The 14,521-nt window shown below is 47.0% G+C and overlaps 1 protein-coding gene across 1 annotated transcript in view; it reads right to left on the reverse strand.

The window, feature by feature from the left end:
• The window catches only part of LOC135810343 (uncharacterized), a 46,823-nt gene extending 46,074 nt beyond the window's left edge, over positions 1-749 (reverse strand). Inside the window, exon 1 of the mRNA XM_065323833.1 lies at positions 159-749. Within this exon, the coding sequence (XP_065179905.1) occupies positions 159-530 (372 nt within the window). The 5' untranslated portion in view covers positions 531-749. The remainder of the gene's footprint in view (positions 1-158) is intronic.
• Positions 750-14,521: the final 13,772 nt, after the last annotated feature.

The raw sequence follows: 14,521 nt of genomic DNA on the forward strand, positions 1-14,521 counted from the left end.
GATGACCCCCTAGGCCAGTGGCAAGCCAAGAAACATGCACATACTGTAAATCAGAGAACGCCATAATTACTGCACCTGCGGGTGCCATGCAGGCGTCGTCACGTACAAGGAGAATAATTCAATGATGAATTATGGTCCCACATCTGCACTGCCCTCACCTGGGACAAAGCCAGACTCAAACTGGCATTTTGGTCACCGCTTACGGTCTTCCACGCACGCTCCGGATTGGTGGAATACATACTCTCCCATAGCGCATTCCCTGCATTGTAGAACTCTGAACCTGGGATGCACCGGCGCGGGATCCCCGAGGTTTCCGGAAACGAAAACATTTCCGTCACACCACTCCCATTGTGCGTTGCGGAGCAGTCGGACGATGCGGAAACGGCAATTGCACGCTCGGGCACAGATAGCACGAGTAAGGGCCCTGACACAGGCGGAGCTTCCACAACATCCGCCCCAGCTCTAGACAAACCCGTCAAAATGCTGAGTAAAGCCAAGGCAGTTGGCCACCCTTGCCTTGCCCACGCCATAGTAGCACCACCTAGTACCTGCAACGCAAGCGGCAATCTAGTCGAGCCTTCCACAATGGTCGCTGTTCTCCTTGTTCAAGAAGACTACTCGTGTTCTGGCCTGCAGAGAACATCGCCGAAAAGGGCCGCTGCTTCCAGCACGGTGTTCAGTTGGGGCCCGATGCATCACAAAGAAACTATTCGGTTTGTGGCTACTCTCCTTCTCCAGAACGTCATGTAGCGGCATGCCGTACATGTGCGCTCTGTTCGAAGCGCAGGTATTTCTCGAGTGGCTTTTTTGTAATATCTTCCGAGATGAGAGGTCTACATGAAACTCTCAACGAACTCGTGTCGCATCACTCCAGATAAAGTGGTGCTTGAGCGCGTACCAGGCCACGAACTGAACACAAAATAATTTGCAAGCGAAACTGCTGCAAGAATTTGATCCGAAGCGTCGCGCACATCACGAAGACGAGTCAGAAATCTCGAGCACTTGTCGTTTCGTCGAGTCCTTGTTCTCAGCGATATCGCTATCGCTGGTATCCATGGTATCAGTGGTGCTACGATGTCGACAGACTGGGTAGATTTACAGTGGAGATCTACGTGGTGTAGCCGAGACGAACAGCGCAATCTCACTAGTGAGTGTGATTCGTGCTGCAGACTCGTTGTGCCAACTGCCTGAACTGGTCTCTTTCTGTGTGCACATCATGCACACACACACACGTACACTGTACAATCCATGTACATCTACAGACTCAGTCATAAAAATAATAATCCTGTGTCAGTGATGGAACTCTGCTACAGCCTTTCAGTGGTAGTCTTTGGCGGACTATGCTCGGCCGTCAAATTATTTATTTATTTATTTATTTATTTATTCAACATCTCCTGGCCCGTCCGAAGACTGCCAATAAACATGAGAGGTCAGGTGATAGCCAACCACGGCAAGCTAAAAGGGAAAAAAAGAAAGATGCTGTCAGAGAGGGAAAGGAGATAGGGAGAGAAAAAGAAAGGGAGGCACATTAATAATACATGGGATCACTTCGGATGAGACAGTGTGGAAAGCTGGACTGTGAATTTCCTGATATCCTGGCATGTCTTAATGCTAGTAGGCAGGTTAGACCAAAGGGAGTATGCTGAGAAGAAAGGGGATTTCAAAAACAGAGAGGAACTAGCTCGGGGCAGTGATAAGGCATTGCGTGTTGGTCTAGTGGTAACAAACCAGTTGTACTTGGCAATATGTTTCGGGACTTGGGCTAGGAAGATTTTTTGCACAAGGATACAAAGATGCTGCTGATGTCGGGCAAGAAGAGGGTGCGTGGAAGCAAGTTTATAAAGACAAAGGGAGGCAAATGTTTGGTCTTTTCGAAACAGAATTTTCAGAAGCAAGCGTTGATGTACCTCCAGTCTGTGGAGTAAAGTCTGAGACAACCCGCACCAAGCTATATCGCAATAGTCAAATATAGGCAAAATGTACGACTTAAAGAACAATTCTCTGCAGTTATCATTCAAGTGTTGGCAGTGGGGTTGTAGCATACCTAAGGACGCACTCGCACGCTTGCACACAAACTGGACTTGTGGAGACCAGGAGAGTTGGCGGTCGAGAATAACGCCCAGGTGCTTGTGCTCGTTAACAACTTTAATAGGTGTACTATTTAGACCAGGAAAATACAGAAGTTGAGTGGGGGGGCGAGGGAGAGAAGAACATGGCCTCGGTTTTGGCGAGGTTAGGCTTCAGTTTCCAGGTTTCCATCCATGTTACTGTAGCGTTGACCCCGGACTGCATGGAGGCCGTGAGGTTGTCTGCCGAGCTGTCGGAGCACATCAGAGCAGTGTCGTCAGCAAAAAGACTTACATTTGGTACAAGGGCTGGCAAGTCATTAACGTACAGTAGAAATAGGAGCGGCCCAAGTATGGACCCCTGGGGTACCCCAGACACGACTAGTAATGGGTCTGATAGGGAGGTAGATACTCTGACAGTCTGGTGGCGGCAGGAAAGATAGGATGAGAGCCATTGCAGGGCTGGACCGTGTACCAAGAAGACGGACTCTAGCTTTGCAAGCAGACCACGATGCCAGACGGTGTCGAAAGCTTTCGCTAGGTCAAAGAACACGATGCCAACATGCCGCCTGAGGTTCCGCTGGGTGTAGATGTCTTGTACTAGACGTGTTAGTTGGAAAGTTGTGGAGTCTCCACGGCAGAAACCGGATTGAGATGGTGAAAGCGCTGGGGTGACGTGGCAGTACAGAGACTCAAAGAAAATACGTTCACAGACCTTGGACACAGCGGGAAGGAGAGAGATTGGTCTGTAGTTGCCAGCCTGAGAGCGTTGGCCTTTCTTATAGATCGGGACGATAACAGCAGATTTCCAGACGGACGGAAATACTCCTGTACGATATGACATGTTAAAGAGCAGGCACAAGGGATAGGACAGAGATGGCGCAAGCCATTTGAGAACCTCATTGGGTATGCCATCTTCGCCAGGGGACTTACAATTCTTCAGGAGTTTGAGGTGCTTACAGACGGTAGCAGTCGTGGTAACGACGCGTGTGAGTGGTGCGCTAAGTTCAGGGGCTGGGGACAGCGATGGAATGACCCAATTCGGATCTTCCGGAATGCCGGATGAAACAAACTGCTTGTTCAGTGTGTCTGCAATCGCCTTCACATCGTGCTGGCGGTTGCCATTGGAGTCCGTCAGGTACTGGATTGGCGCGCGGGAGGTCCCGCGGCACTGGTTGCGAATGAATTGGTGGAGTGATGGGCGATCGGGGGAGGAGAGTGTTGCAGAAAGAGAGTTTAGAAAGGAGCGGTGTGAGGTACGAGAAAGGTGCTTGACGAAGTTGCGTTGAACTCGGTAAGCCTCCCGGTTAACCGGCGTTGGGAATTTCTTGTAGATGCTGAAAAGATCACGCTTGCGCTTCACTTCAGATACGAGGGACCGTGTCACCCATGGGGGACTAGATGTCGAGGATGTTGGGTTGGAATGTTTCCGGTTGTTGTAGCCGATAGCAAAGTTAGAGAGGTGCTGTTGGAACCCTCGTTCAAGGACGGCTGCAAAGTGATCTACCGCGGCGTCAACAGTTGGAGAGCCTTCTGGTTGCAGAAACGACCAGTCGTGGCAGGAGAAATCAGCGTTCATAGAGTCCCAGCACTGAGAGGGAACTCGACGGAAGCGATATGGGAACGGTTTGCGAGAAGGAAGTGGCAGGTCTGGATCCGAGGGCAATGAGACGGCGAACTGGCATGAAACCATGAGATGGTCCGAGGACGGGAATTATGCTTTTGATTGTGCCACAATTATGCCAACAATATGTATCAAATTTTGACTGAGTACGCCAATCAATAAAGCAATAGGGCTTGAAAGTGATGACGTCAAAAACGGCCAGGGAGTAGAAAATTGACATCAGATTTCTATTTTGGATCCACTAAGGTGTGACTTTGCTATTGCCTCAGTATGTGGGTGCATAGCAACCCACTCATGTCGTATGCAGGGGTGACTTTTACTTCGCCACCAGTTGTAACCCCGCCCCCAGTAGCCAAATCAGTCAGTTTCACTGGTTACATCACCTTGCTGTGAGTAAGACGGCTTGAAATGTGCTTGGATCCATACAAAAACTGGATCCAAGTGGACCCAGTTTTTGAATTTTTGAAATTGTTGCGATGCTGTGACGTAGCATTTTCAAGCCCTATAGGAAAAAAAGCCGAGGTCTTTTACGAGGTTTTATTTCCTATACTGACCAAGGACGAAGTCAATATTAGATTTATCACGACAAACAGTCCGTATTTCAAATTCCAGAACGATAACCTCATGAATCCCGGTTTTATGATTGCACAACCGTTGCACCACCACCTACTCGTGCAGTGACAATGCTGCACTAGGCACCGTTCAACTGCGCAAACCCTAAAAATAGTAAGCAGTCAAATAATAATAAGCAGTCAATATAGCCCTAATAAGGAGTGAAATATGCAGGAATATTTGACTGCTTAGGTATAGCGAAAATCAATGGGAGTCAATACTAAGGGAGTGATAAGCTGAAATATTCTGAATTATGCTCGGTTCCACTATGTATTCACGCTGTACATACATGTAGAGGATTGAGAAACCACGCATACACACGGCCATGCCCTCAGCATAATGTTTGTCTTAACCGAAAGATTATGCCGACCTTAAACGTTGGAATCCGTATATTGTGCCTGAGCATAATTTTTTGACGAAATCCCAAGATTATGCTAAATATTATGCCGGCATAATCCGCCAAGGCAAGGGCTATGACAAGGAGTCGTAACTGGAGTATCTAATAAAACATCTGCAGGCTTTCTGACAAAGAATAGCAGAAGTTGGATGCAACAAATTTTCGTGCTCCGAGAATTACTCTCTGCAGCACTTTCCTGCCTTTTACCCAACCCACTTAAAGTGACTTTGTATTCTAGGCTAACACAATGTCCCTCGATGAGAATGCAGACCTAGCTCTGTTTGGATATCAGGATCTGATCAACCTGGGTGAGCTGAAATCCGTCGACCAAGCATCGAGTCTCTCTCGGCCTGAACTCGTCAAGCAACTCCGGGAAAAAGGCGTGGGAGTGCTGCCTCAGCCAGCCACTACACACGGTATGTCTGTTGTAGAAGACCAGCTTAATAGCCTTGCGGTATTCTTCGCATCCATGTCCGCGGAGTTTGTGTCCATGAAAGCGGATAGAGATGACACAATATTGTCCTTGAAACTAGAGGTTCAGGAACTCAAGCGAGAAATCAAAGAGCTTCGACAACAACACATTGCACACATATCCGTACCCCAGCCCAATATGGGAAGGAAGTCGTACAGTACTGTAACATCAGGAACCGTTCCCACAACCAGAACACGTGTACAGTCTGCAAATTCAGGTCCGAATATAGATCAACCTATTGCATCAATGCAGAGAAGTCCAATAAACACAAGCCCATCCGCACATCAAGGGAACGCGGGTACAGAAGAGGCATCCGAGACCGTCTCAGCCACCAGACACTCTGAACCCAGAATAGAAACAGGCACCGGTAGTACACACCTGCACCATAGAGAGTGGCAAGAGTACAGCCGCCGCTCACGTAGACCTTCCCCACGGTCCGAAAACGGCGATGATAATATCTCAGAAGCCCTGCGTAGCACCGTCACTTCTCGGTATGTAAAGAAGTCAGCAGATACTGAGCCGGCAGACGATCCTTGCGTTCTGATAGGTGTTATGCCCATCAAGAAAGTCGTTATCTATCTCGGTAGTATCAAGGTCGGCTGCAATGCGGAGTCTATCAGAGACTGGTGTGCTACAAGAGACGTCGAGGTGCTCAACTGCTCCGTCATGGAGTCGAAGTACCTGGGCACCGCCTACGCTCGCGTAACTGTGCATGAAGAACACCAGGAGCGAGTCCTCAACAGAACATTCTGGCCCGAGGCTATCCAGTACACTATCCGAAAGTGGCGATTTAGAGACAGCAGCTCCACGACGCCCCCTACCACAAACTTATGTCGGTCTTCACCCCGTTGAGCGCTCATGCTTTCCCGTTTTTCCCGGACCACGCACATTCTATTAACATTGTAACTATCAACTGTCGCTCTGTAACAAAGAAACTTCCGGAATTGTACGCAATATGTCATGCCAACAAGCCCACCATAGTATGTTTAACAGAAACCTGGCTAAGCCCGTCACTTTTATTCAGTGTTCCAGGCTACACATGCTTCCGTAAAGACAGATCTACACAGTCATAAGAACCTGAGATCAAACCTACGTGGCTATGGTGGCGTGGCCATTCTCATACGTGATGGGACATTTCCACATTGCACCCGTCGCCATGACCTTGATTTTCTCCCCAAAGCGAGGCCTTATGGATTGAGCTTGGTGCACCGGCAGGTCTCCGGGCCAATCCGCTACTCATTTGCTGTCATTACCGCCCCCCCTTCACAATCCCTTCTTGATATCACCTCCTTTTGCGACATACTTACCGACACGCTGTGTTCCTTGGACCTCTCTTTATTTGATGTTTTTCTTACCGGTGACTACAATGCCCACAATTCTGACTGGTGGAGTGGTGACACCACATCGCGTGCTGGTACGGAGCTATCACACGTATTCTCTAGCTTTGGCCTCCAGCAGCTTGTCAATTTCCCCACCCGTGTCGCTCCGAATGGAAGACTGTCCTGTCTGGACTTGCTTGCTACGAACTGCCCCCTCTCTGTACGCTCTGTTGACGATGCTGCCCCGCTTGCTGCATCGGATCATTTGCAACTCCCAGACCACGCCACCACTCCCCTTATTCATGGCTCACACATGACGGGTTTACGTGGCTCTAGTAAAAAAAAAAAAAAAAGTCATTACAACGCTAGCCTACAACATTGCCACTGCTAACACCTCTTACAACTGCTCTCAGACTCCTACCCCTCCGCGACATGCCTTCCGCAAGGTTACACCCTCCACTTGGTCAATCATCAACTCTGCACTTTTTGCCTGTGACTGGCATCTTTTATTCACCTCCACTACTGTTGATGAAGCTGTGGAGAAGTTCACCACAGTTCTTGATGACGTGCTCTCCTTCTATGTGCCACAATACGGAGCAAGACCCGCTACACCCAAACATGGCAGCCACCACCGGCTGCACCCTCGTCAGTCCAGCCGTAACCCCAAGATCCCTAGGCTTGACAAAGATCTCCAAGGTGCAATTAAACTCAAATACGACTACTACAGCTTAAGTAAGAAGTACTCCACCTATGCTTATATTTCTTTATACAAAAAACAGCGCAATCTGGTGAAGTCATTGTCACGTTCTAAGTATCGAGCATATTTACGTTCGCTCACTACCACCCTATCTCACCCCTCTTCCAGGCCTAACCTGTATACCTTTGTTCGCACTCAAAGAACAACTAGTACACGTCAAGACATACCGCCGTTATTAGCTTCCAATGGTTCGATGGTGACTGACCCCAAGTCTGTAGCTAATACTCTCAATACGCAATTTACATCAGCTGGTATTCCAGACGACCATTCCTCTCCAATACCACCTCTGCAACGTTCTGCGACTGTGTCTTCTGATCTGCGCTCTATACATACCACCACATCATCTGTTCGCAGCTACCTAAAAAGACTAAAAAGCAACAAAAGCCCTGGTCCTGATGCCCTACCAAATGAAGTTCTCAAAGTTCTGGCTCCATCTCTGGCGTACCCACTGTGCCTTATATTCAACCTTTCCTACTCCTCCGGCGTATTTCCTGATCGTTGGAAGATCGCTAAGGTCACGCCCATCTACAAGTGTAAAGGCTCCCGATCACAAGCCTCAAACTATCGTCCAATATCTCTTCTCTGCTCCCTTTCAAAAGTGTGTGAAAAGGTATTTTACGACCAGTTGTATTGCCACATTTCACCATGCCTTAGCCCTTCCCAATCTGGCTTTCGGCGCAACGACTCAACCTCTGACCAACTAGCTCGTCTAGTACAAGACATTGCCACCCTTCGTGATGCTCGACACCATATTGCTCTCTGTTTCTTTGACTTGGCAAAGGCCTTTGATACTGTCTGGCATCGTGGCCTCCTTGCCAATCTACATATTGTCTTTGGTGTGTCTGGCCCTGCTCTGTCCTGGCTGGAGTCCTATCTGAGTAGCCGATCACAGTTTGTTTCTGCCCTCTCCATCAACTCTGATCCTCTACCAGTGTCTTCTGGAGTTCCCCAAGGCTCCATACTTGGACCTCTTTTGTTCGTAGCATACGTAAATGATTTACCCTCTATAGGCCCAGGCGTCTCGTTATTAGCTGATGATACAACCCTACTGTCAGCATCCTCGTCCTCAGCGGCTCTTGTACCTCGAGTGTCGGCTCAGATATGCAGTGTCCTACGCTGGATGCAAACATGGCGACTTAGACCCAACCTGACTAAAACCGAAATAATGTTCCTTCCCCCAATCTCATCCATGTCACTTTTACACCATCCTGATTTCCCAGAACCCATAAAGGTTGTTTCCAACCATAAACACCTGGGAATAATGCTTGATGATCGTCTCTCTTGGTCTTTCCATATTGATGCTCTTTGCAGCCGTTCAAGCTCTGCCCTAGGTGTTATACGTCCCCATTGTTTCCATCTTCCTTTCAAATGTAAAATTTTGTTTTACAAACTGTACATCCTGCCTCTTTTCATGTACGCTGCTGTTAGCTGGTGTGGCTTGTCCTCGGTTCTCGCTGAGCGTCTCGAAATCCACCATAGAAAACTTCTTCGTATCCTGTTTAGTCTACCCCTCTCTACTCTTCTGCTTCCCTGTATGTCCTTGCAAATGCTTGCCCACTGTCGACCCACCGTCAAAAAATAATTTGCACTTTTGCTCACAAATTTAAACTAGCTCTACATCCTCCTCATCTTAACGTGTATAACTGGTTCCGAATCACAGATGGCTCCCAGACAAGATGCTCTGTTGCCCTCCCCTTGGCTAAAACGTCCTCCCTTGCACGCTCTCCACTCTTTGTTGCTAACTCATGCTTGGCTCGCGCTGCCCGCTACTACGCGCAATGCCAGTACCCTGGACGCATTTAAATCTGCTCACTAGATTCACCATCACCTGTCCCTCCCATGCTTCTCCGTCTTGACCATTACTTTTCTTCTTTTCTTCTTTTATTCACCATGGTTGGTTAACACCCACATCTCCCGTACTGGCTGATTTTCTTCTCATGCCATGAGGTGTTGTCTATAATAATAATAATAATAATGTATTATGCCCCTAAGCATAATTTTAGTCTAAACCGAAAGATTATGCCGACTTTACACGTTGGAATCCGTATAAAATGCCGGAGCTGCATAGGGACCGGCGGTAGGCCTTGGCGGATAATGCCGGCAGAAAAATTGGCAGAATTCGACACTTTTTCTGGTAAGTTTCATGCCTGTTTGGTATGTGGATAAAGAAATGGAGCAGAATTCGAGGAATTGCCCGCCATAAGGTTTGTAATGTTCTGGCGATTTCACTTCTTTTTGAGCAGAATCTGCCCACCTTTTCGAGCATTATCCGCCAAGGCCTAACCGGCGGATTCTGCTCGAAAAATGGCAGATTCTGCTCGAAAAGCAGCAAAATTGGCAGAACCATACAAACCTTGTGGCGGGCAATTCCTCGAATTCTGCTCCATTTCTTTATCCACATACCAAACATGCATGAAACTTACCAGAAAAAGTACCGAACTCTGCCAATTTTTCTGCCGGCAGAATCCGCTGGACCCTACCGGAGCATAATTTTTTGACGAAATCCCAAGCTAGATTATGCCAAATATTATGCCGGCATAATCCGCCACGGGCTAGTGGTAGAATCTACGTTTCCAGCCCTTTTTAATTATTTTAGTGAGCACTGTAGGCCTTGACGGATTATGCTAGCATAATATTTCGCATAATTCCTACAAAAATGGAATAATCGCATAATTCGAGGCAAATTGCATACGAATCGCATAAAATTGGAATAATCCGCCTGTTCGCATGAAATTGCATACAGTTGTACATGTTCTACAAGTACAAGTAGATGCACCAGGAAGTCGTAGGTTTACGACTCCCTTGATACCATGTCCAGTCCACTACAATCAGTGACGGTCGTAGCTAGGTCGTAGCCAGGTCGGACGGTGCGTGGACCCCGTTGAACTTTTGGTACTACAGTACAACATGGTACAACGCCCTCTACAAAAAAATTCCCCTGATATTTTGCACAAAACCATTATACATTAGCAGCATATGTGACCATAATGCGGCATAATATGATAACTTTTAGCATAAAATAGCATAATTCTGCAATTTTTTCTGCAATGCGAAAAGCATAATTTCACGAAAATATTAGCATAATCTGTCAAGGCCTAATCGGCGGCTAATGCCCGTTTATTTTACATAATCTTTTCGGCACTGCTCGTTATTTCAGCAAATAATGCTAGTTTGAATGCTCGTTGTGCACTTTAATGCTCATAACCGAAGTGGGAATTGTGGGTAAAAAGGATCATAAAGAACGTCATAAATTCGAAATCGGCTGCAGCATATGACAGTCTGGAATGCACATGTGTCGGGGTAAACAAAATCAAGATACCCACATTATGTTCTGCCTCTCGCTGTGCAGGATGGACCGCAGTTGTAAGCTCGCAGGTCCCTACTCAGTTTCCCTTTACTGTAGCATTAGCTTAACTTTGATGTGACCTTTCAATGCGACATTGCTGCTGGTATTACATTGCCGACTCGAGGAGAACAATACTCATCCAGGAGCTGCAGATGATGGTGGGATGGTGAGCGCAATCTTAACAGCCTTCTGGCAATTCGGGTCATCTTGATCTTTCCGCTATGCCAGATGATCAACACTATTAGAAACCTCAGATATTAAAGCAAACTTGTAAGTGGCTTGGTGAGGCTTCTTCCGTCTTTATGTTCAGTATCCCTTTACTGCTTCTATGACACTGATCAAGTCGATTAATGGATCTTAGCTTTCACCTTCAGCTGCTTACTGCGGCAATGTCGCTCCGAAGCATTTCAAAAGGCGTTTTGCCTTTTTGGCATCACGTTGGCATCATTACAAGGTGATAAACTCAAGTTTCACAAAACAACTTTCCAGTGGAGATGGTCAGAAACTCTTGAGGGAACCCCGTAACTCTAGCGGCAGGGCTGATACGCACCACCTTCGTAGATTATCCTTGACTCACTCTTGTCCTAGTTTGCGTTGAATTTCAGATCCGCTCAAATGATCTTCAGCGCGATATTCCCGCTCCTTTCGATTTTTGAATTTTTCTGGTTCAAAAAAGAGGAGAACAATACTCATCCAGGAGCTGCAGATGATGGTGGGATGGTGAGCGCAATCTTAACAGCCTTCTGGCAATTCGGGTCATCTTGATCTTTCCGCTATGCCAGATGATCAACACTATTAGAAACCTCAGATATTAAAGCAAACTTGTAAGTGGCTTGGTGAGGCTTCTTCCGTCTTTATGTTCAGTATCCCTTTACTGCTTCTATGACACTGATCAAGTCGATTAATGGATCTTAGCTTTCACCTTCAGCTGCTTACTGCGGCAATGTCGCTCCGAAGCATTTCAAAAGGCGTTTTGCCTTTTTGGCATCACGTTGGCATCATTACAAGGTGATAAACTCAAGTTTCACAAAACAACTTTCCAGTGGAGATGGTCAGAAACTCTTGAGGGAACCCCGTAACTCTAGCGGCAGGGCTGATACGCACCACCTTCGTAGATTATCCTTGACTCACTCTTGTCCTAGTTTGCGTTGAATTTCAGATCCGCTCAAATGATCTTCAGCGCGATATTCCCGCTCCGTTCGATTTTTGAATTTTTCTGGTTCAATTTCATTCCACTGTTCCGACTCTGACACATTTTCAGCCATTTTGGCCCATTTCATATGACTTGTTGCCATCCCAACTACCTCCGTCATCATCCATACCTGGCCGCTCCAGCTAAATCACGTGACTAGAACTAAAGTGGAAGGAAGATCGACTAAGGTGACTAATATCACTTTTTTCCCTCAAAATAGCCAAAATTGTGTGCGGTGATGTTTACCGTTTTACAGTGGGAGTCAAACCTAGAAGGTATTGTAATACACTGTAGTAGCTACTGCAGTGGTAGCTGACTAGCTTGCAAGAATACTGTACTCTGTAGCATTTTGACCAGCGCAACAACACAATCACAGTCATCATTGTTGCCAGATTTTCGCCTAGTATTGGATAAGCATGCCATGTTGAACCATGTTGAACCATGTTGAACCATGTTGAACCATGTTGAACCATGTTGAACCATGTTGAACCATGTTGAACCATGTTGAACCATGTTGAACCATGTTGACCTACAGGTACATACATGTTTTTCGATTTTGACAGCATGTTACAAATACAAGGCGAGGACGCGTAGTGCTCCTGACTACAACCATAACCCGGTTGGCAGAGTCCCGGTCTTGCGACCATCTGAACCGTAACATGCTGTCAAAATCGAAAAACATGTTAAACTACCAAGCAAGGCTTCTGTATATAGGTACATACATGTACATCAAGCATGTAGATTGTAGGAGTGCTGGATATAGCTAGATTTTTTTTTTGATATACATTAGAAATTTATTACTCAAATTTTGAAGATCAAAAGGAAAGCTTTGCAATAATAACAACAATAAAACGTAGCCTGTAGAATGTAAAAAGTCACTGAGTACAGTTTAATTCAATATCCATGTCCAGTATTTATAATAAAAATAATCTGCTGCAATTTATAGATTCTCACATGCGAGCAACCTGGGCCTCAGCAACAACCAGCTCAGCAGACTCCGGATGCCGAACCGATCGCTCACGGAAAAGACCCCGTGAACCCCGCAAACACATGATGCATGATCGCAACAGGGCAAATGAGAGACGGCATCTGATGTAAGATATTACGTGGGAGTATTGCTCCTTCCTCCTTTCCGCTCTCAATAACGCGATTCGGCGATAGAGTGATGTCGCCGCTCTTCCCATGCCACCACTTGCCGACAGCACAACAGGCATGAACGTCGCATGCTCCACCTCTCTCACTCTCTCTTCATAACATCGTCGCTTTTCTTTTTCATGGCGCCGATAGACAGTGGTGTGTGGTGCAGATCAATTTGAGCGTGCATGAGGATTAAAAACCCGTATATCAAGTAAAGTACGCTCAAAACGACTGCCCCACAAACCACTGACCGCTACATCAAGCCGCGCATGCTCCTCCACAATAGCAGACCTGTGTCTCATTCTCTCTCCAGTGAGTGGCTGGAGCTGTGGCTCAATGGAGACATTGTGACAGGTCTCTTGAAGGAGAGAGGCTGTCACATCCCGGATCTCATAATGGCGGATAATGGTCCACCAAGGGGACATGACAAGGCATGGTCAATACCATTGTCCCGTCCACAAGAGCAATGAGTTGGTAACCTCGGCGGCATCCAACCATAACGGAGGCACAAGCCGTCCATGAACTCAGCTTTGCTCAGTGAAAAACCATACTTTTTCAATGGACGGCAAGTCAGCCAACTCGAGGCGCCAGGTTCACGGGCGAGGACAATGGTGTGTCGCAAGGCGTCCAACGCATCATTGCTAATAGATGGGAACAGATGGAGACCATGATTCATAATGTTGCTGGAGACACCACGCCTCAGAGGGCTGCGGACTACACCACCAGTTTTGGCTAGTCTGTTAGTTCAGTAGTCGGCATCAAAAGCACCCATAATGCCAGTTTGCTGCAATTGTTTTGTTTTTTCACGGCTGAGCGTAGCGAAAGAGTGCAAAAAACGTATTTTTCACTCACAAATATTTTCGTGCATTTGCTCTTGTTCTGCGCAACTCCGTTGAACCTGCCATCGTGGTCTTTGTTTTTCCTCGTGGTAGTTGAAGTTGCCCGCCCACCCACCCTGGTTTCATGGGAGTCGTCCGCTGTTCTTCTTGACAATCTATGCCTATGTGTGTGGCTTATGATTATGACATACACCGGTTATTACATACCATTTCTTGCTATCTCTATTCTTGGGTCTGACTGGCAGCGGGGCAGGAATTAATGAAAATAGAAAGGTTTTTTGGCCGAAAGGCGTGTTTTTCCTCTAGCCCGGTTGAGCGGTCGCGGCTAGGAATGTAGGGAGTCATTGTTTTTCAGGCGCTCCCCTGCTGCCCAGTCCCCCATGCTCACCACTGGCCATGCTGTTCACTTGATTTCACGGCCTTTTCTCCCGCTTGCTGGCGGTTCTTTGATGGATTTAGATGTTTTTCGGCTATTTATCTATTATGTGGCTGCGAGTGTGGTTTTTTGCTTCTACTCATTTCTGGAAAACCACCACGGTGGTGAGTGTGATTGCTCTGGTAGACCACTACCCCATGTACTGAACAGTCGCTTTGTGAGTGAAAAATTCCACTTTTATGCTCGGCAGTGCTAGTTTACTAAAACCAGCATATAATTCTACTGATAATGGTAGCATTAGCCGCCAGGTGGTCGCCTTGTCCAGGGTCAATTGACTGGAAATAGCACCCATTGGTCCTGGTTGCAGTGGTCTTCTAGAACAGG

The sequence above is a fragment of the Sycon ciliatum genome, chromosome 2 (assembly GCF_964019385.1).
Source record: "Sycon ciliatum chromosome 2, ocSycCili1.1, whole genome shotgun sequence".
Lineage (NCBI taxonomy): Eukaryota > Metazoa > Porifera > Calcarea > Leucosolenida > Sycettidae > Sycon > Sycon ciliatum.